The 21,800-nt window shown below is 40.5% G+C and overlaps 1 protein-coding gene across 5 annotated transcripts in view; it reads right to left on the reverse strand.

Annotated features, from left to right (window-relative positions):
• JMJD1C (jumonji domain containing 1C) overlaps window positions 1–21,800 on the reverse strand; it is a 162,501-nt gene that overhangs the window by 28,707 nt on the left and 111,994 nt on the right. For 3 of the 5 annotated variants that reach the window (XM_051619971.1, XM_051619969.1, XM_051619973.1), the window contains 5 exons: window positions 10,089–10,194; window positions 5,249–5,373; window positions 3,912–4,055; window positions 3,601–3,793; window positions 1,831–3,530 (listed from right to left, as the gene is read on the reverse strand). In XM_051619971.1, coding sequence (XP_051475931.1) covers window positions 1,831–3,530; window positions 3,601–3,793; window positions 3,912–4,055; window positions 5,249–5,373; window positions 10,089–10,194 — 2,268 coding nt within the window. The remainder of the gene's footprint in view (window positions 1–1,830; window positions 3,531–3,600; window positions 3,794–3,911; window positions 4,056–5,248; window positions 5,374–10,088; window positions 10,195–21,800) is intronic. The other 2 variants (XM_051619972.1, XM_051619970.1) reach the window with 2 other exon arrangements.

Here is a 21,800-nt window from a genome sequence, read left to right on the forward strand (position 1 = left end):
CACGTTTCCTAGGCCGGGAGTTCCCACGCTGTGGTTGAGTTCCCACGAACAGCCTGTAAGCTGTATTAAAGTATTATGCAAAAAAGGCCCGTCACCTTCTCCCTAGAGGAGCTGGGGAACATCTGCTTGCGCACCAAGCATTGCCCAAACAGCTTCATGACTCCACCTGCAACCATCTACAGCTCAGCCCAAAGACAGGAACTGCCAGAGCCACCTGCAAACAGCAGCAAAAGGTGGGCTTGGGGACACGCTTCCTTCAGCACACAGACACGGCTCAGCCCTGAGCCAAGGGTGGTGGCTGCTGCTGCTGCTACAGCTGAAACACAGATCCCTTTCTGTGATCGTGGCATCCATGCAAACCCACTGTGGAAACGCCCATTCTGGGTTTCTAAGACATATTTAAAAAAGGCCTCCAGTGTGAGAGCCAGAAGACAAGTCACCACAAGACAATTGCCACATATCAACATAATTAAAAAGCTACGTGCCTCAGTATGCAGGGCTGCATACTTCGGCAGCCAAAGTGAAAACAGAGCCTATCTTAAGTTCTTCCAAATGGACTTCAGCATGGGGTGGAGCAGGCAGCAACATGAAAAGATAAATCCACTTACAGTTTTCTCCTAACCTTTTCTTCTCTGCTGCTGTGTTTAACTATCACATTTTAGATCAAACTCACTTCACATTGCAAGGCCAACTCACACCGACTGACTGGGAAAATCTAAGCCACAATGGTTTGGCTTTTCTCAAGAACGGGGCTGGGGAAGAATAGCTTTCTCCATGATGAGAATGAAAAGAAATCTCTATAACCATTCAGAAACACGAAAGTTTGACGCAAAGGCTTGCAACTTGGCAGAAGGACCACTGTCAGCCACATGCCTTTCGTGGTCCCTGTCAAAATCTGCCCAAATTAGGCCAAGTTGTCAGCCTCTAAAAATCAGTATGCACATACTCAGAGGAGATTTGATTGAAACTGGCAGTAAAGCTCTCCAAAGTTTCTGTCTATGCTACGCACACTTCATCTTACACTGTTCCTCTAAGGTGCCTACAGAGAGCATGCCATATCCCAAGCCTGCAGGAGCTATGAAAACTTCTCCTACAATTGCCACGTGTGCCTGCCAAGCACTGCCACCATGCTGGGTGCTAGGCTGAAAAACACAGACCATTTCTTCTGAGACTTCAGTGGTTATACACAGCACATGGAGGAATTGCCCTGACTTGAATACAGAGGAGCAGAAAGCAGATGGGAACGCAGGGATGTGTGTCAACAGGAACAGAAGGGAAGAAAAAGACATGCCAAGAGAGGGTACACAGATAGGTGTGAAGATAAGAGAAGCAGGTGTACAGTGCAAGAAAGATTTATAAATGCTAGAGTATTTATGTTCAGAACTTCCCACTGGATTTAACACTCCTTCCATCTTAGCCTTCCTCCATTATTTCGTGAACATATATGAAATTTCACTATGAAGACAATTGTCCTACCACTCCTACTATGTTACACAATGGTTTTCATAGACTGAGGTAGCAAATATTTACCCTGTGGCCTTGAGGTCCCAAACCAGCTTGTTGACCTCACTTGGTCATAAACAAAAACCAAACATTTAATCTTTTTTAAAAATACTAAGGAAATAAAGGTCTGGAAGAACTCCCTACTCACGTCCGCTGTGAGACAGTGATTGCTACTGGATTTCCACTCTTAATCCCCTGCCTGCTCACAAAAACCCACCATCACTGCACACTCGGTGCAGTACAAACTATCACACCTGTACCAGAAATAAACTGTTGGGAGGCATCAGCCCCAGGTAAATATGTCATTAAGAAAGGAGCTAAACTTACCCTTCTCAAGGAAGCCTCCGCGTTAACAGGAGTTTCTGGATGGACCCATTTGGAGGAGGGCAGACCGAGTCCTGAGTAAGCATGTGTTCCATTTGGATACTGCCAAATAATTGGATAAAGCCCTAGCTGATTATAGGAAGCAGAAGGATGAGCTTGTCCAAGAAGATGTGGAGACTGGTGTTGTAACATCTGTTGCTGCTGCTGGTGTGCTAATGCCAAATGGCTTAAGCTGCTAGCATGAGCAGTCTCTAGACGTGGATGGCCACCCAGCAAGGAGGCAGCAGGCACTCCGGGCAACACTGCAGGAAGTAGATGAGGGTGATGAACAGAATGGTGAGATGCACTACTAAGGGGGTGAGTGTTAATAGCAGACAAGGGAGCTTGAGCTGAAGACCCAGCTAGCAGATGGGATGAACCAGTTAATGCAGGATGATGAGCATTTGGATTTAAACAGGTTCGGTGGGATGAGGAATGCAGAGGATAATTATGCTGATGCAAATAAGGTGAAATGTGATTAGCTCCTGTTTCTTGTCCAATCAGAGTGGGGTCCCTGTACACCGTGAAATGTTCATTCTTGTCAATGATAAGAGGACTTTTAGTAGCTTCTAGAGCACTAACTCTAGCTGGAACTGGATGAAAACTAGACCTAGGCAAATCATGATCAGTTTTACTGGCTGACCTTGTTAATCCAGTAGCATGGCTGTTTTGGGAACTAACCTTAGACTTCACAGTATCAGAAGATTGGGTGAATTTAGGCTTAACATCAGGTGACTTTGTTTTAGGATGATCAACTGAAGCACTAGGCTTTGACTTCACAGAATCGGGGACTGGACTTTGTTTATGCAGCTTACTCTCTTCTGCGAGAGAAGCTACATTTAACGAAGACATAAACGAGCCATACTGCACTTTTTCTTTTTCAGGATTTAAGTGTTCATTTACTGATAATGTTTTTACAACCCCGGGTTGTAGCAAATCCGTTTTGTTAACAACACTGCTAACCCAACTTTGATCAGCTTCCTGTTTTCTTGCTTCAAGGAAATTTGCATTTGTGAACTGCTGTTTTAAATCACTGCTGTGAGATTCTATTTTCTGCACCGTTTGCAAACCAAAGGTACTTCCACCAGCATTATCCTGGCTCTCCTTGTCAGAGTTGTTTTCGTGAGTAATGTCAACAACACGTTTTGGAGTAGGAGGCCTGGGTACAAACTGCTCATTTTTTAATTCCACAGGATGATGTTTCTCTGCATTGGCCTCTTGAACATGTGGATCCTTGGCATTCTGCTCATAAGGTGTTGGCTGCTCTGCTGCATGGAGTGAAGGTTTTTCCTGCTGATCTAAGATGGATGACTTCAGTCTTTCTGTCTCTTCGTGTTTTTTATCTTCCTGGACTTCATCCCATGGAGACCGCCTATCTGTTAGTGTCTGTTCTACTCCCTCAATAGCCTGGGATTTTCCTTCCTCTCCATTTATCTTTGAAGTGTTTTTGCTTTTTAGCTCATTTTCTGAATTTTGCTCTGAGGATGAATCTGTTAATCGTTTATTTGAAATTTCCGAGTCACTGCTCTCAGAGTAATCTGAGATATTGTCTGTCCGCAGTCTCTTCATGTTTAATTTTTTTTCATCCTCTTCAGGTTTTCTTCTTTTACTAAGGAAGTGTTTATTTTTGTTTTTGGGGTTTTCTGTAGAAGGAAAAAACACGTCTATCACATTTTCAGTCTAACATACTTTTAAGAAGCTCTCCCTCCCTCCCTTTCCAATAACTGCTTTTACCTCCTCGACCTATATAATCGTATCTTTCTTCTTTCATCTTCTCCTCATCAGGCATGCTGCTATCAGAGCCTTTCCTCTTATTTGGCCGAGAATTCCTCTGGTGCTGGTGCTGGTGAGAGTTCTGTTTTGGTGCTGTAGTTTGGGAATTCATTGCTGGTCGGGGACTATTTGCTTGAGCACGTGTATAATGACCCTAAAAATAATTTTGTGATTAATGGACTTCAGTGTAATTTTACTTAGTGACTTTAAACACGTATTTTTATTATTTGCAATATACAAAAATACTTAGGTAAAAAGATAAATGTATCTACGTGGACTGTGTTGCTGTTCTGGTTGGAACGAGACCGTCGCCGTGAAGTGATGCCAATATTTTCACCTTTCAACAAAGAGTGAACAACATCATCTAGAAAGGTCATCTGAACCATAGAAGGATCAACATTCTGTGGTTCTAACACCTGGTTTAAGGAAAAAAAAAAAAGAAAAAAATAATTAACAGATGTTCAGACATTGCTCAATCTGTATTTTCTGTATCAGTGTTCACCAGTCTACGTTGTGTGCTAAACACTAATCACAGAAAAGCCCACTTTATCCTGACAAGTAGAACTGACATCTGACTCTCACCACAGGCTCAAAATAAGAGTAAAACCAAAGCAAAAGTGTCTTTATGCATCACTGTAAAAATGAAAAGGTACCCCACCACCACTTCCTTCCCCACTTCATTGACCTGCAAATTTGAAATTAAAGAACACTGAGCTCTTTCACAGAGCAACCCTTAAATAGCAATTACAATATAAAAATGTTTTATAAAATGTACTTAATATACTGTAAAATATACTGCAGAAACAAACTGCTGAAAGAAAGGAACAAAAATGACTGATGGAGCATTGCTAGTGAGGGCTACTTCAGAAAAAAGAAAAAGCTACCCAGACCTTTTATCAGTGTGTCACAAAGAGAAAACAGTATTTGGGGGAAATTAATTAGAGCAAATTAAGGGAAAGAATGTATTTGAGCATTAAACTAGCCTTAAATTTTTATTGTCACACGATTTTGTCAGTCATATAAAGGCAAATGGGTCATTCACTATATTGACACTGAGCCATTACTTTGGTCCCCTGAAACATAATCCATTACTGCCACTAAAAATACCAATATTAATTCTTTCTGTAACATCAACTTCAGAAATACAACTAAAACCCACCACAGTCAATGCAAATGAGGGCTGCAGCAAATGCTTAATTCCATCAGTTGTGAAAAGCAGTTATTTCAATTACTTAGAAGTAATCGCTACTGCAGTGTTAAAAGATTTCAGCACTGAGAAAAGACATTCTCAACAGAGCTGACAGGGCAGACCAGTTCTTAAAACTAGACTGCTTTACTTCAAAGACTCCACTAGTCAAATCGCCACAACAGAAAAACAGCAAAACTGCAGGACTAGTATTAATCATATAATTTCACAAATGTTCAGCTTCAGGATGGCCTTTACTGCTAGAGCAATGCAGAGTCATGCTGCAGTTTCAGAATAGTAATAGACTTGTCCTGCTGGAACTGAAAAACTCTCTGCATATCACAGCACTAGGAAAGAAAAATCAGAACTCCCAAGATGTCATTTACTTGAAAGCTTGTTTTCTGTGTATCACATGAAACTCACCTGGTCATTCATAACCACCATAGTGCGGGTGAAGAGATCATGGTGAGTGATGATACCTGTGAACCACTGGGTGGCAGAATCCTGTCTGTACACTCTCACCCTGTAACCATTTAAGGAGTATGGACCTTCAGATGGGGAAGAAATAAAAAAGCCATTGAGGAATTAAAAAAAAAAAATTTAAATGGGTTTTCCTAGTTTAAGCTTCACAGCAAACACAGTGTGCATGGCACAGCCAGCCAACTACAGGCAATTCTGGCATAGCACTGCGTATGGCTTTCACTTTTATTCAGGAAGGCATTTTGAAATGCAAATGGTAGGCTTAAGTATGCTTTAGGGTCAATTATGCTAACATTTTCAACATAGAATTTTCTTATCTAACCAAATCTTTCTGCAGCCATGATGACAAATGATGGGAAAATTCCTGCCTACCAACAGCAACCCTAGAAAAGTAATCTGGAAGAGTAGAAAGTGGCAGCAGCAGGTTATACAGACGCTATTTAACAGGCTAGTCACATGCCCACATGCTTTGCTGGCGAAAAGATTTACAGTCTTGGTGGTTAGGCTCTGCATCTGCCAAGTCTTTCCCATAAGTGACCACAGAGTTTCTCTCCATTACAGCAGTCAGAAAGGCAGCTGAGTGATCCTGTCCCTGCTACGGCCACATAGAACCTTCAAAAACACACATGTTCTGAAGACTTCAGCTCCTGTTTTTGATTTATCAACTGCAAAGAAACCCCGCACACTGTCACTTTGCAAAGACCAGTTTAATTTACCCCCAGAAGCCCAGGGGGATGGGGAAATAATATGATACAGTACTTATTTTTATAACTGGTTTCAAGACTCAGAAATCAAGATTGAACCATTTTATTCATGTTCAGTGTCCGAACCGATCATCAGGACCCTAAGTTTCATCGCACTTAGTATTTATGTAGCATTTTGTATGCCCAAGCAACCCTACCACTGAGTTCAGTTCCAAATGTGTGGGTTTCACTACTTCCACAACCAAACCCCAGCTCAGGCATACAGGATTGGAAGCAAAACCAGTCAATGACAACCTACAAAAAGCCTAACTTAAACTATTTAAGACTGCCTAGTTGCTGAAGTGGCACAGGCAAGGCCAGAATTCCTGTCTTTCCTAAAGATCATTTTTTCCAGCCCTTGCCCAGTACATTAAAGAAGTTCAAACTTATGTAGCAAACAGGCCAGGGACCTCTCAAGTGACAGCTTTCTCTAGTGAAATATCCATATTCACACAACTGGGTCCATTATTCTCCCTGCACAAGAAACTGCGTGAGATCATAAGGGCTTTTTAATGTCAACATTTGAGATCGATACAAGTGCAAAAACAATAGTAATTTAGACATTTCCAAGTGGTATTAGGGTTTAATTTTGAAACTTTATCAAGGCCTTTTGAAATACCTTTTGCATGGGATTATCCAGGTTTTAAAACAGCTGGGAAACAGAAAACACCATGCAATGGCACCATTCTTTCACCACATCCACATTATTCACTGCTTAACTGAAACCTTGAGGCCCAGTGAACCCTCTGAGCTACTGGTGTTAACTCATCCCCGGAGCACATTTCCAGTTGCACAAACAAGGGTCAAAACTGTGCCAGCACCAATCAACGATACATATGGACAGAATAAGAGGAACAATCTACAAGCTCGTGTCTCACATTCCTGGTCTTGGACCAGATGTGGTTCCCATTGGGACGCATTTCCTGATGGCCTCTCTCCAACCCTTAGTCCATATGCCCCTGCTAAACGCCTCCAGCTCAGCTCCCACACTTCTGACTGTCTGACCCAACCCAACACGTCTCAAACTTTTCATGGCCGTCCCAAAGCTCTGCCTTGTTCAGACAGTCTCAGTAAAATTTTGCCGTTGTCTCTTCATGCCAATTTCCCATTCCTTCTTTTCTATCCCAGCTACTCTTCTCTTGCATCCTACTGTGAACTACACAATGATTTTCAGTCTCTTGAATAACCAGAACCCCTCTCCCCAGCTTCTTGTCTCATTCTAGCATTTACAATTCCAGGCCCTTGGCTTCCACATTCTTTCCTGGTCTTCTCATCTTACAAGCTCCACACTCTTTCTCCATCAGCTTCTCTTAAACTCTTCTGTGCTGACTCAGTGCCAATTTCTTTCTACTCCTTTTTCTAATCTGTGTCTGCCCTGCATCCCAGCTGTTACTCTACCTATTTTTAAAAGAGACTTTACCTTTAAAAACAGAGGGTTTTTTTCCCCTTACATCTACTGGGGTGGCAGGGAGGAGAAAGATTAAACTGTGGTCATACAACAGGACAGCTCAGCTCCAGCGCAGCCCAGCCCAGCCACAAGCAGCCATTACAGGAAAAGCCTGGCTTTGTCTCCAGTCCCTGGCTGAATCACACTCAGCTACACATTGTTGAAACAGCCTGTGCAGTACTTTCAGGAAATATCTTCAGGGCTGAAGCACACTTAGTGCTTTAAGAGGATTATTATAGACACAGCCTCAGAGATTGTAGTGATAATAAATCTAATAGGAAGAAAAAACTCCAAGATTTTAATTGTTAAAAATCAAAGGCACTTTACTATGTTCCTTGAACTGGTTTTATTTGTCCCAAAAGCTTTCAACTTGGCGAAGCTTGGGAGGTATTTGTTTTTGTTAAAACAAGGAATAAACTACTTTCCTGCCAAACCTACAAGCTCTACTGCAAAGCATGCTGCCTGTGACTGCCGCCCAAAGAAAAGGTCACAAGAGCCAATTCTTTCCTTTAGTGTCATTCTTGTAAATAAGTGTACCTCTTATAAATAATGGACTAAAATTCCCCCTCCTCATATTGCCATGTTTCTTTTAAAACATTTGGAATCTGGTTTTAAGGTTTTTCTCTGACTCTCCTCTTTCTTCAGATAAACTGCATTTTAACTGTGATAGTCAAAGCAGACAATACTAAGATATGAGATGATGGCTTCAGTGCTACAGACAAGGAAAGGGTTGGATCCTAAAAAAACTGCGGAGGATGAAGTAAGAGAATATGGGAATAGCCTTAAGAGATGTGTCTAGACAAGGCAGAACTGAAAATGCTGCTTAAATTGCAGGGAAGAGGGAAATGGTAATAACGGAGAAGGTGAAGACAACCAGGTTAAGTGAGAGAGGAGAAAGGGAGTAGAACATGCTGACTGCAAGCCACTGAAAGGTTTGTGCCAAACACAAAATGGTGTCCAGGACCAGGAGCAGATTATGGGCCAGGAGAAGGTGACAGCAGTCTCTGCCAGCTGACCACCATTCCACGGGGGTGAGGTGGGTAGCACTGCAATGGCCCATCACTGCCCGAGGAAGCATGTCCCTCCACTTGGGCCACAACACATCACATCAGGTGAGCAAGTGGATTTGAACTGCAGCTTCCTCTTAGATGAGGAGAGCCAGTCTGCAAGGACATTTGGATTAGATTCACCTCATCGGCTAAAATACTCCTAATTTGTGCATTTCTAAGCATCCAAACATCTGTTTGAGAAATCATATGAAATTATATATAAAAAGGCAAAAATACAGTTCCTGGAATGATGGGACGTAAATGAGCTGTGTGGATGATGAGCTGGCAGTTTCATTTAGGTGACTGCTTTGATATTGCTAGGACTCTGTTCAAGTGTTCAATCTGTAACACTGTACACAGAGGCTTTTATAATTGTCTTATTATTGTTACTCTAATGAAATACAACAAACAAGCTCAATTTTCGTATAGCCTTAACTTGATTTCACACCACCTCTCAATTCAGTTTTGGCAGCAAATTTCATCAATGGACTATTAACTCCTATTGTATCTGAGGATATTAAGATAAAATCTAAAATTACTAACACTGACATACCAACTTACTATCTACACAATTCCACACATTGCTTTTTTCAGCATCCTTTCTCTGTGGCCCATAAGAATAATCACATCCAGTCAAATAAAAAGCTCCACAGAAGGAGTTTTTACTGTAACTTCAATATTGTACTTACCATATTCCTTTGGTCTTCTGAGTTTTATCAAAGAAACCACACAGCAAGCAAACCTCAGCACCATCCTTATAGTATCAGATTATTTACTGCTCTTCTACCAGTCTTAACTTACAGAATGATTGCTTAAGCATTTTTGTCTTCAAATTGCTTTACTGCTTGCCTGGGGATTTTAACCTAGACCCACAGAGGTTAGTTTCTGCCTTCCACTGTTAGGAATGCTTCTGCAGAGCTGTCTGTGAGTTCTGCAGAAAGTTAATGCTGCAAAAACATACCTTTTTACTATCAGCAAGACTGAGCCAAAATAGTTTATTCTAATTCATACTAGTTCTCATGTCACTTGTATCTACAGTTGAAAAATTATGTGCGAGTTTGCTGCAACCTTCCAGCGTTAGAATCAAATTACCAAATTGTAAGCAATGTGAAAGGCACTTTTCAATCAGGAGGCAAGGAGGTGGGGTGGGGATCTGAAAGTATTCTTCAACGGGGACAAAACTGTGAAGGACTACAAGCACAGACAGATACTGGAGAAGTAATCACTGGTAACAGTAACAGAGCACAGAACAGTTTTAATCACGTTAAAAGGTGCGTGGTTGCCATTCAAACACATTTCACAAATTTTATAAAATACCTACATTCAGACTAATGATATTTAGTTTTTGCTGCAAAGACATCAAACAAGAACAGTTTGCAGAAGTCATGCACAGCTTCTTATATAGTCCTGTTTTCTTGTGTTACCAAATTCCAAAAGAGCAACTTCCAAGTTAAAAATACACTCTCTATATAATGAACCCCACAAAACTAGTGACCTTAAACTAGCTAACACAGAATAAAAATAACAATTTCCCACATAATTACCTTGCATAAAAATCTCCTGAACCTTTTGTTCCTTTACCCAGGCTTTTACCTCCTCATGTAACTGCGGGTTATCCCTGAGAACTGGGTTTAGACTGTCTACGTCGTCCTAAAGTAGAGATTAAAAAAAGAACCATATGTTATGTTTACTTGTAACATTTCTGTTGATTTCCTACATGTATTTTGGAGTACAATGTTAAGTAGAGTTGTATGTTAATTTTACTGATTGCCTGCAGATCCCTGTGTTATTTTTAGAAAAAACTTAAAAGCACAACAGTGCTAGAAGTTATTTCATGGGAACATGGTATGTCAGATCCCACATGTGGCCAGACTTGTAAGCTATTAATAGGATCACACTTTCATAAATACTGTCTTACTACAAGCTGAAATTGCCCTCTAAAGACTTCAATGTTTAGAGGTATGCAGAAAAAAATGTTTAAATAATGATTAAATGAATTTAAAATAAAAGTTTACCATAGCTGTAAAGTTTAATATGGACTTTTTGAGCATAAACATAGATATTAAACCCACAAAGATAAAATGTAAGAGATAGCTGTGTTTTAAGAGAATGTGAAAAGAACATCATTACTGATTTTCAAATATGTAGGTCTTTGTAAATTAGGTAATTTCAAATAAGACATGCTTTATTTTTTATTTGTATTATATTAAGTCATCCTGAAATAGATTATTTTCCACGATCAGAGTAGGACAACATCTGGAAATTAAGACACATTTGGTGACATCATCCTCCAAAGAAAAGCTAGGCACAAAATCTGGTTCACATCCTTGAAAGCATGGCTTAAATCACTGTTAATCTCCAGACTTTCAGAACACCGATTACTCTTCATTTCAAAGCAAACTTGCTACTTCTGCTTTTGAAGATGAGGCAGAGAAATAAAGCTGCACCACAGCCTGGTGATTCCTTGTGCAGAACACGGCCTTGGAAATCCATGAGCTGTAGGAACATTAATTTGTGCTGAAAGAGCTTCAGACAGCTAAAATAATCAGAGCAATTCTCCACATACAAAATGTAGAATGTTTTATCAGCACTGCAGCTGAGATCAAGTAATTTCTTTCCTTGATCTCCAACAAGTTCCTTGATGTTTCACAGTTTATTATGAAGAGCTCCAGCCACAGAATAGAAAGATACAAGCAACACTCAAGGAACCATGCATTGCTGCCAGGCCCTCAAGTGACATGAGCAATTTCTCTCTCGTCATCTGGATGAGATTATTCCTGCTGCCCCACTGATCACACAATGTCTATTTCAAACTCAAAATTCAGTTCCTAACACTTTTAGATTTGCTGTGGTCCGTTATGGAGAACGCATCCATGCCTTGGTCATTACAGAAAATTACTCTCCCTCCCTATGCTTTTGAAAAGGATATGGCCTCGGATGCAAAAGGAATGGTCAAGATGATAATTTTAATTAATGTATGTTAAGTGCAACAATGTAAAAGTGAAGGGGAAAATCAACTGGACCTCTATCACCCAGTTAAAACTACCAACCAGACAAGTGTGCTGCTAGCAGTATCAGAGGCACACGAGGATCAACACTAACATTTATTGAAGGATGGCCAACTAGCAAAACACTGTTTCCTGAGGCAATCTAAAACGGTATTCTATGTTCTCCTTCCCTGTGCAAATCCATTTCTGCATCAATCCTACATAGAGAAACAACACCACCACTGAAAAGAGGGAATTACTCGCCAGGGGAACTCGAAAGACCCTGGAACTGGAGCTGTGTGATGAATATTCATCTGTCCTCCTTCCTATGCACTTTCACAGCAGCTGCAAAAGATTACTGTATCAAAAATCTCCCCTCTCACATCCACAAGCATTAGACCTAAGCAACAGACTGAAGCATTGTGATACTGGAAGTCTGCATGACTTAAAAATGCAGTCTGTATGCAGATCTTGTACATTTTGAATAATTCCTTAAGTCCAACCTAAGAAAATCTCAACTCTTCATTTCAAGATTACACATGTTGTTGCTTAGTTCCATGAAGTCAGACCTGTTACTCTTAATGTTTTTCTACTTCACCAAATTCTTTCTGTAAAATTTTTGGGTCTCTATGTAGGTCTTGAGTCACTTCTGATTTATTGCTGAAGGCAACACACACTGCTTTTCTTTTTTTAGATTCCACATCCTTCCTAAGCATCTTTGCCTTCTTTGAACTTGACACTGAAGATACTGGTGGATTCTACAGACAGAACAAAAGAGGTTCAAATGTACTATCCCCCATTCAGACGCGTATCAGTACCTTTGACAGAGACTGCCTGGTGTGAACACTTAGAAAAGGAGACTGCAGTCAGTTTTCCTCACTCTTCGTGAAAGATGAGCTCCTCTCAAAGATGGGCTCCAAAATGCACAGGTAAGGTCAAATAAAAATTACACAAGCTAAACGCCAGTATGACAGGGATTAAGTAGTGGGTATCAAAGACAACCCAGAGTTTCTAAACACACACAAAACCCACATTCAACATATCAGCAATCACTGGAGGAACAAAAAAAAGTGTTTTGCTTCTGGACATGAACATGCTCTATGTTGGCTCATGAAAATCAGTACAGCAAAGAAAAAATTGTAACTGACAACTGAAGCACAGTATCAAAATACTAAAATAAGGTTCCTGAAATCTCAAGAATTCTGTTCTTCTATGTACAGATTACATACATCTACAAAAAAAAAAGCCATGTGCCACGACTGACCTTTTTTCCACCATTAATCTTAAACCTGAACACCTAGAAACCAGAACATTAACTGCATATTGTGTTAAACTGTAAGGCAATGATGGCCTTAAGCACGTTGTTCTAGAGCACAAACTTTGGCAAAAACAGGAGAGGGGGCAACAACCAAGGCTAAAGACTTGGGAGTCTCCTGCCTGTCTTAGCACTGAAGATGAGCAGATGACTGCAGTGCCCAGTCTTTTTCCTTACTCTGTATTTATTTTGTTCAAGAAATGACAACTCTGCCTACAGATATGAACCTTAGCAATTAAGGGCTTCAGTTTTCCCCTCCTTCTCAGTCAAAATGGAAAGACTGACGACACACTAACCCACAGCAGAATTAAATGCCTCATAGGATTTTCCTCCAGACTTTTCCTCATTTGAAAGTAACTTCACTCACAAAATTAAGAATGGTACTCTCTCCTAGACTAGTTTTTCTACAAGTCCTAGAATATGTCCTCCAGGAGGATGTTAATGCCGATTTGAAATCGTTGTGAAATGCAAATAAGAATGCAAATCAAATAAGTGGGACCACAATTTTCTTCTTTAAATCTAATGCAGGAAGTATGTACTTCATCTGGCAGTGCCCCTTGCTCCACAAATGAGTGTATGCAATAGCTGGAAGAAGACAGTGTATGGACTAGAGAGATACGGTCAAGCTAATCCTTCCTGCCCTTCTGGAAGACAGTCACATGAAGCAATGTGACTATCAGAAGCTTGCCAATCTTTGTCAGGTTTTTTAGATCTTTGCTTTGTTATTCTTCTTTCTTTCCAGACTAAAAGAGGAATTCACATCTGGTGGAGTGCTTAATTATCCAAAGAATACTTGAGTCTGCTGCATTGTCTCTTCTAGGTGAAAAATCTCACCCACTAGGGACACATTCAACTCCTAGGAAGTCCCAAGAAGAATAAAGAATGAAATTTTCCCAAATAAATCGATCCACTGTTTTTCTGAGTATATCTGTTCCTTCTCCTGATGCAAAATGATAGAGCAGGTTGGAAACTATAGACCATATAATCAGGTTAAGATTTCACATCACTGTAACCAGAAAGCAGACATCTTTGTTCAGAGAAACATTTTCAGAACACTTGCTCAAACACTATTTATCATTCAAAGTCACAGGTGAACAAGGGCAGATCACTTATAATGTTTCTAAATTCCTTTCAGTAATGAATCACACCAGAATTTCCAAGATGATACTCACAGAAAAACAAGTCAAAATCCAAACACACAGAGAAGTCTCCATGCACACCGGTCCAAGATACTGAGAGGCATCCCTGGATGAGCTGAACCTGCATGGTGCCTGAGGACCACAATAAGTGCCTTGTGAAAGGCTCAAACAACCATAAACTTTTTCTGTTTTAGGCTGCTGGGCATGTCTGTGGTGGGAACGCCTGCACATTTCCACAGCTCTCTACCTTCTTGCCAACAAGGCTCACACTATTGAAGCAAGATGTTTCCTCAACATTTAAAAATACTTCTCCAAGTCATTCTTCACAAACTTGAGGGGCCTGATTTAATTAAATGAGTTCATTAAATCAGGAGATGAAACCCTTGAGCACAAAACAGTAAAGAAAAGTGGATTCTAGTAAAGGCCCCTACCCCAATCAAACAGCCTGCAGGCTGCTTATATAAAGGTATAGAAAATACAGTTGGCTGTCAACTCTCCATTTTCAGTGAAGGAAAAGTAGAGAACAGACAATACGCATTCCAGGAAAATGAGTCCTGGAAAACCAGTGGCTTTTGGCACAAAAAAGGCTTAAAGCAGAGCCCTGAAGACCAAGCCTCAGCACACACCATGCATTAGAAATGGCAAATGTTTATTTGGGAAGCGCCTTCCTCGGTCACAGTGTCTCTGCATTTGGCTTCAATGCATCAAGGACGTCTTTTTAATATCAATAGGAACTCATTTCAGCTAGTGTTTTACAGAGAAAGACTAAGTAGATTTTGCAGTCCTCGCAAAGGTCAACACCACATTAGTCCTCACCATCTGTGAATTAATTAACTATAGCTTCCTCTGGCTGCTTAGAGGTTTTCTGATAATTTAGGACACAAATTAAATGAAAACTAGTACATAACGAACCTGAGAGTCCTGTTTACAATGCTCACACAGTATGTGCTGCACACAAAAATAAGCATTTTATTAGTACTTTAATGGTAGTGGGTCCACATTTAAACTCAAACAATGCAAATGAAAAATTCAGTGATCAAAGTGTCAAAGGCTTGAACATTCCATTTTTTTCTTGCTTCATGAGTGATCATCTTGAAATCAATATCTATAAAATGAGCCCCTCATACTTCCCCCCCCACCACCTTTTTGCACCAAATCATTTTTACAACTGTATGAACTTCAGCTGCATAGAAATTCAACTTGGAAACTGCAGTCTGAAAAACAAGGAACAAGGTAAGTCAACACCTGCCTACGGATTGCCACAACAGGCTTCAGAGAGCACTGGCATTAAAAAGTATTGTTTTGAAAATGTAGACTGCTGAGAATTTATACTAGTCCTCTGGTGCCAACTTCTAGAGGATTATTTTTTCCCCATTTAAAAGAAACCTAAATGCCTTACCAGCCTCAAACACATCCATGCATACTTTCACTCCTTGTTTGAAAGGTCCATACAATTCTCTTATTCTCATTCCTTTTTTTCTTGTATCTTTCACTGAGTCATCTGATTATATCACTGATCTGTAATATCTTTCACTGATTACAAACATTTTAACAAAACTTCAACCTTAATATTGCCCTGCCTGGTAACAGAGTGGGTAGAGAAAAAAGCCTTACAAAATACAACAGTGACATAAAATCTGGATAGGCAGAATACCAAAGACCTTAACAACAACATCAATTGGTCATATCCCTCTGCCATGCTACTTGACTTTTTTCCAGTGGCAAAAGATGAGAATCCAACTGAAACAGCAAAACTGGCAGCAACTGACACCCCCAAGGGTATCACCAGGCAAGCACTGCCAAGGCCACAAGGACCACACACCAAGACCCTACAGGGAAATAATAAAATTTAGCTGAGACTAAAATACACAGTCTTCTGCAGCTTCACCCATCTTTCTAGACACATATGCATGCATAAACCCCTGGTAAACAGTATATTCCTTATTCCTTTCTGACAAGTGAAAGGCTACCCCAGCTGCCAGACTGCTGCAGCTGGTGGGCAGGAGGTCAGCAGGGCGCTGGAGGCTGCGGGGCCGTGCTGCTCCACACCAGCCAGCAGCCAAATGCCTGTCCAGAGGGAAAACATCGATCCAACCCACCGCGTGCCCCTGCAACTAGGGCTACCTCCCTCCCGCTCCAGGCCTCTTACAAAGAGCAACACTAGCCAGAAACACTGAGACTACGGAAGGCTAGAAAGTTTTTTGGGGAGATCGTGACTTCCCAGTTTACCTTAAACGGCTTTGTCTGAGTGGAGAGAAGAGGCTTAGGCTTACCAGGCGACGCCAGCGCTTTCTATGTAAACCCAGCCCACACTTGACCTATTTTCTGCTGTTCCGAGCGCACGGTCACCATTTACTTCATTCAAACTCGGCAGCTGCTGGGCTACATCTGAACCAGTTAAGTCAAGCTTGAAGGCATAACCCTGACCTCTAAACAAGAAACAAAGTCGAGCTGAGGTCAGCCCTGCTCACACGTGCACAGAGGCACGCCGCATGGAATACGGCAGGAACACTCTCCCCACGGGCAGAGGCCAGCCCAGAGACAGGGTAACTAATCCCTTCCCAACAAGGGGGCTCTGAATGCGTTGTTCAGAAAATAACAAACATTTATGGATATTTCAGACCACAAACACTTAAGATTAGGGGATATTTTCAGTGTCTAGCAAAGAATAATTAGTAATTATGTTTCTATCAGCAGAAATTTAAAACTACAGGAGAGACAAGGTTAATACTAAATATCTAAGTTTTCTAACATCTCTCAGGAAAAGTCACCAACAATTTTTCTTTTGCTCCCCTCTCTTACCTATGCCTAATACTACTCCCCACACACTCCTACTTCCTCCCTCATTTTACCTGTTCAATAATCAGTTGACCCTGATTTTAAAATTTTAATTATCAGGTTTGACAATTAGAGGAGCAGGGCTACGTACACTTCCCTGAGTTATTTCAAGCTCAAAAAAGCACCTATTAGTTCAGTTCTGGAAGAATAACACACTCTGACAATTACCAGACAACTGCTATTAATTTTAATATGATTATACTATGGAAAAAGATAGTAAAGTTAGAAAAATAAATATACAGGAAAAAATTAACTTGTAGTCTAATGCTCTCCCTCATTTTGACTCATAACATAAAGACAAAACCAAACAGGTATTTGTCTTCCTGTAAGGCTACCAGTGTCCCAGGTGAAATGGACATGCTGGAAAACTTGCTTTTTCCAAGTCAGCTCGCTATTCCTGTATCTGTAGATGAGAACCTAGTATGGAAAGGCAGAAAGGAAACAAGAGCACCATACGAATGAGCATGCAGCTGGGAAGCAAGCAGCCACCACTGACACCACAGGACAAGCAAAACCAAATCTGAGCGAGGCAGATATTGTCACAAAATAACCTAAAAACTGCTCTAGTGACTGCTGTAATAGTTTTGCCATCAAAAACAAATTTAAAAAAATAGACAGATGATCCTAAGGCTCACAAGTTATGTCACCCTCTCTGAGCAGCTGGGACAAAGTGCTATCACTGTAATTCCAATCTGGGTCCTGATCTGATTTGCAGATTAGGAAGAAAACAGGAAAACTACTTGGTGTGACCAAGTGGGACAGAAAGCAAAATCTGCTGGAGTGACAGATGTTATCTTTTAGCATTTGATCAAAAGGCTTCCCCAGACAAGTGGTTTCTATCCACAAACCTAGTGGGCTGTCAGCTTCTGCTTAGGAGTGCTGCAGTGACCATTTGTACTACTTATGCTCTGCTCCACTTACAAATGAATCACACTGCTCCATGCCCATCTTTCCCCCTCATTTTGATGACACAGCCATACATTTGCTTTACTTTTGTTTTTTTTCACTGAATCACATTTCCTTCCCCTTTCTCACTGCAGGCTGCATACATTTATCACCACCATCTTAGCAATATGCAACTTTGTCCTAATTTTGCATTTTGTTTTATCTACTCCTAAGAGAAACAGAGAGTGAGTACTGGTCCTACCCCACTCAGCCAGTAACTCCCAAGTCATGTGGTGATACAGGAAACAAAGCCTTTGAGTCACTTACCAAGCAACTCGATGCCACTATGGGAAAAGAGGCCTCAAAGTACAGACATTTCCCTGAAGCAAGTAATTAGCAGTGAAGCTGATGCTAACAAGGAGAGGAACTAAGTGAGTAGATTGGAGAAAAAAATTCTGTATGTTGATTGTAAAATTTAAACTGAGACTCAGACACTCTGTGAACTGTGAACAGCTTTGAGGAGGTACCGAACAACCTCCCAAATCATGTTAGCTGAAGGACAAGCCGTATGGGTTAAGGCATCTCTAAGCAAAAAAGAAAGTACATCCTGTTGAGCATCAGTTGCTTGGAGTAGTGGGCTGCTAGAAAGGCAGTCTAATGCCCCCAGAAATCACGTCAAGGCATCAGTTCTTGCCCAGAGACCATCCATTTTACAGAAGACACAGCTTCCTTGCATCACGGACAGCAAAAGTTACTTGCAGCAGCTTCAACTGGGGGAGTTGGAAAACAATATACTGCCAGCACAGATAACGACAGGCCGGCTAGTTCATCTCTCATCTCATGGTAGTTAACCTCCATCAAATCTTTTATCAGTCATATTACTCAGCAACGCAGTATTCTTTGACGAGACTACTGATAACTGAAAGCTTACTGTATTAAAGAGCAAAGGTCTCAATGCAAATCTGGAGAAGAAAACTAAAACACTTTTCAGTATGTGACAGACTGACAAAAGCTTCTAGAATCAACACTACCTCCTAGAAATGTGCATCAGAGCACCTCACGCTTGTGGACTACCACCAACTTAGATTACCAGCAGTCACAGAGCTACTTAGTCTCTTCTGGAAATGTCCTCAATGCTCTTTACCAAATCTGAACTCTCCAGGAGCTCTGTGAACATCAAACTTTCCAGACCCTTTCCTCTGGTAACTAACAAGAATTACGGGCAGAATACAAATACAAATCAAAATATCTCAAGGATTTCTTTTTCTGTCAAAAGCGAATAATACATCTGATATCTTAAAGATGTTCTCTAAAGAATCTTCTTTGCAGAATTTCACTCAGAAGAACAAACTTCTTCTGAATACAGCACAGACACTCTCCAACTGTCTGGCTGGGCATATTAACAGGCCATGGCTGTGCAAACCTGAAAATGCTGCCTCTGCTGCAAGGCAGTATCAGAAGCAATGCAGCCATCACTGTGTGCTTTTTTCCTGCTAAGAGCTCCCTTCTGACCTGCTGGAGCCATTTTAGGAATTTTCCATATAAATAACAGAGGTCTGACCAGCTGGTACGTATATCATATTTGGATTAACGCTATAGCTCTCTGCAACTCTGGAGAAAGCAGTGGCTGTGCCTTTTATAGAACAGATGAGTAATGGTATTGCAAAGAGGAAAGACTAAATTGCTAATCAGAAAACAGTGACATTTCAGTTGGTGCTGCAATAAGGTCCTTGTGGTAAACTTAAAAAAGTAATTCAGTGTTTAAAATTGATACAATGCTCCTATCTTTCACCTTGTTTTTCTGTCAATAGATCTACTAGCACACAGAACAAAAAAATCCTACTAAAAGCATAATTCAGGACTGAGCTACAACACTTGGAAAGAAGAAAGAAAAAAAGCCTGTCAAGGACCACACTTCAGTCACTGAGTGTTTATGCATCCTGAAATCTGCTTTAACCAGATTTTTCTTGCTGTACACTGAAGTGGCATGGAGTGGTAAAAAGAAGATAATGAAAAGGAAGAAAATATTCACAACAGGTAAAAACCTAGTCTCTGACTGAAATATCATTTCTAAACTGTATGCTTAAAATTCACTAGGAAAATAAGAAAATACTGTAATTTATGATACATGCAGAAATCACTAGCTTCAAACCCACTTGCTCAGCAAAAGAATACCAAAGTACTCTGACCAGTAATGCTAGCAGGCACACAGAAGAAGAGGGGGACACAGGAAAAAACAGAATAGTTCATTTTAATTCCATTCAAAAGACAGGAAGTGTTTGGAAGATTGAAGGGGGAAGGGAATCAGTATTTACACACAATAGTAGTAAAAAAGCCTTTAGAACTATACCTATATAGTATGCTGTAAAAAAAGAAATTAATTTTTGTCAGGAAATGCACTGTACACCAAGTTCTCGACATCAAAACAAACACTGCACTTTTTCTTTTATTAGTAAAGTTATTCCAGTGTCTAAGAAAACAGTAAGATTCATACTTGGTTTTAATTTTTAAAAAATTCAAGTCTGTATAGTATTACTTGAGTTACTCCCTCAATGGCCTGGAAAAGGAATTTCATATACACACCTGGAACAGCTATCACTCTCAATCCCTCCTAACTGCAACTTGCTGAATGATGTGCAGTAGTTTTCATGAAGCACTAACCCTAGACTACAAATCAGTACTTCTAATAGGTGTAATTTAAAAAAGAAAAAAAGCCAGTATTTTGGAATAAAAAGTACCAGCCCTGAACAAAGTAACATTGTATCACAGGAAGAACAAAAGCAAACAAAACCATGAGCACTTCCTCAAACAGATTACTCCATTTATCACATCAAGCTAAAGCTTAATTCTGGTAAGAAAACATTTTAATGAAACTCAGGTTTTTCCCTACCTGAAATGCAGGAAAGTGTAATTCTCCTCCCTGGGTGAGCACTCCAATGAAGTGATTGTGGGATTTTACCCTCATTTACACTTCAGAGTTCCTCAAAGCACTAAGGATTCCCAGTCCCAACACAGAGCAACTACTTGGGAAAGCAAGAACATCCTGACAAATCACCAACCAGTTACAAAGATGCTCTAAGAGACAAGTTGATGTCTGGATTCAGAAAATAGTTAGTTAAAAACATCACATAAAAAATACTTTAAACTTTAATTTTTAACAAATAAAAATGAAGACTGGAAATTTTAAAGGCAAAAAACTGAGAATAAAGCACCCTCCTCTTACTACTGAGTGGTATTTTCCTTGGGCTTTTACTGGTGAAAAAAGTATACATTTGTGATTAAACACAGGAATTTCCTTATCCAGAAACACTGGATGGATTTGCAAATTCAGTAATCCCAAGACTACTTTTGAGAAGTACTAAAACACTTCAGTGAAAGGATTTGATCTTCACCTTCAAAGAAGGAACAAGCTTTGTACTCTCTGTTCTGATTTGAATTCTTAGCTTTTAAATTATGTATTTCAGTGCTATCCTGGGGTAGGATTAATGAAGTAAAACCATTTAACTGACCGCGTTTTTTTTTAAAAATGTGGGAAGAGTAAAACGAGTTTCTCTATGACAGTGGAAGGAAACCTGTTTTCCTATAGATTTGAGATCTACCTCCTCTGTAGCAACCTTACCTTACCCCAGGGACCTCACATCCCTTCCTCCTTGTGTACCTTCCCAAGCGTTTAGTAGCTCCACCTGAACTCCCTCCTCCTACCTGGAGGAGCCACAACATTTGCAGCAGCTCCATCACCCTCCTGCTGACTGGCAGCCTCCCCTCTGTGCTGCTGATTTCCCTAAGGCTTGTCAGATCCAAAAGAACTCCACTCCCGCCTCAAACCTCACTGAGAGAGAAAAAAATGACTTAAAGCGCTTATGTCTTAAGAAAACAAGGTAAAACAGAGAGGTACAATTTTGTTCCACCTATTTTGTGAATAAAGACAGATGAAGGCCTCAGAAGCAGCTCTTTTTCAAAGGGAGGCACCAATGCAGACATAGGAGAGAGGATGTACATCTCCCTCTGACTCTGGAAAGCAGGTGCCAATCCCTCCTCCTTCATTCCTCTCTCCTTGCAAGTGCTCCAATGAAACTCTTCTGTCCCACATGT

Source organism: Apus apus, chromosome 4 (assembly GCF_020740795.1).
Source record: "Apus apus isolate bApuApu2 chromosome 4, bApuApu2.pri.cur, whole genome shotgun sequence".
NCBI lineage: Eukaryota > Metazoa > Chordata > Aves > Apodiformes > Apodidae > Apus > Apus apus.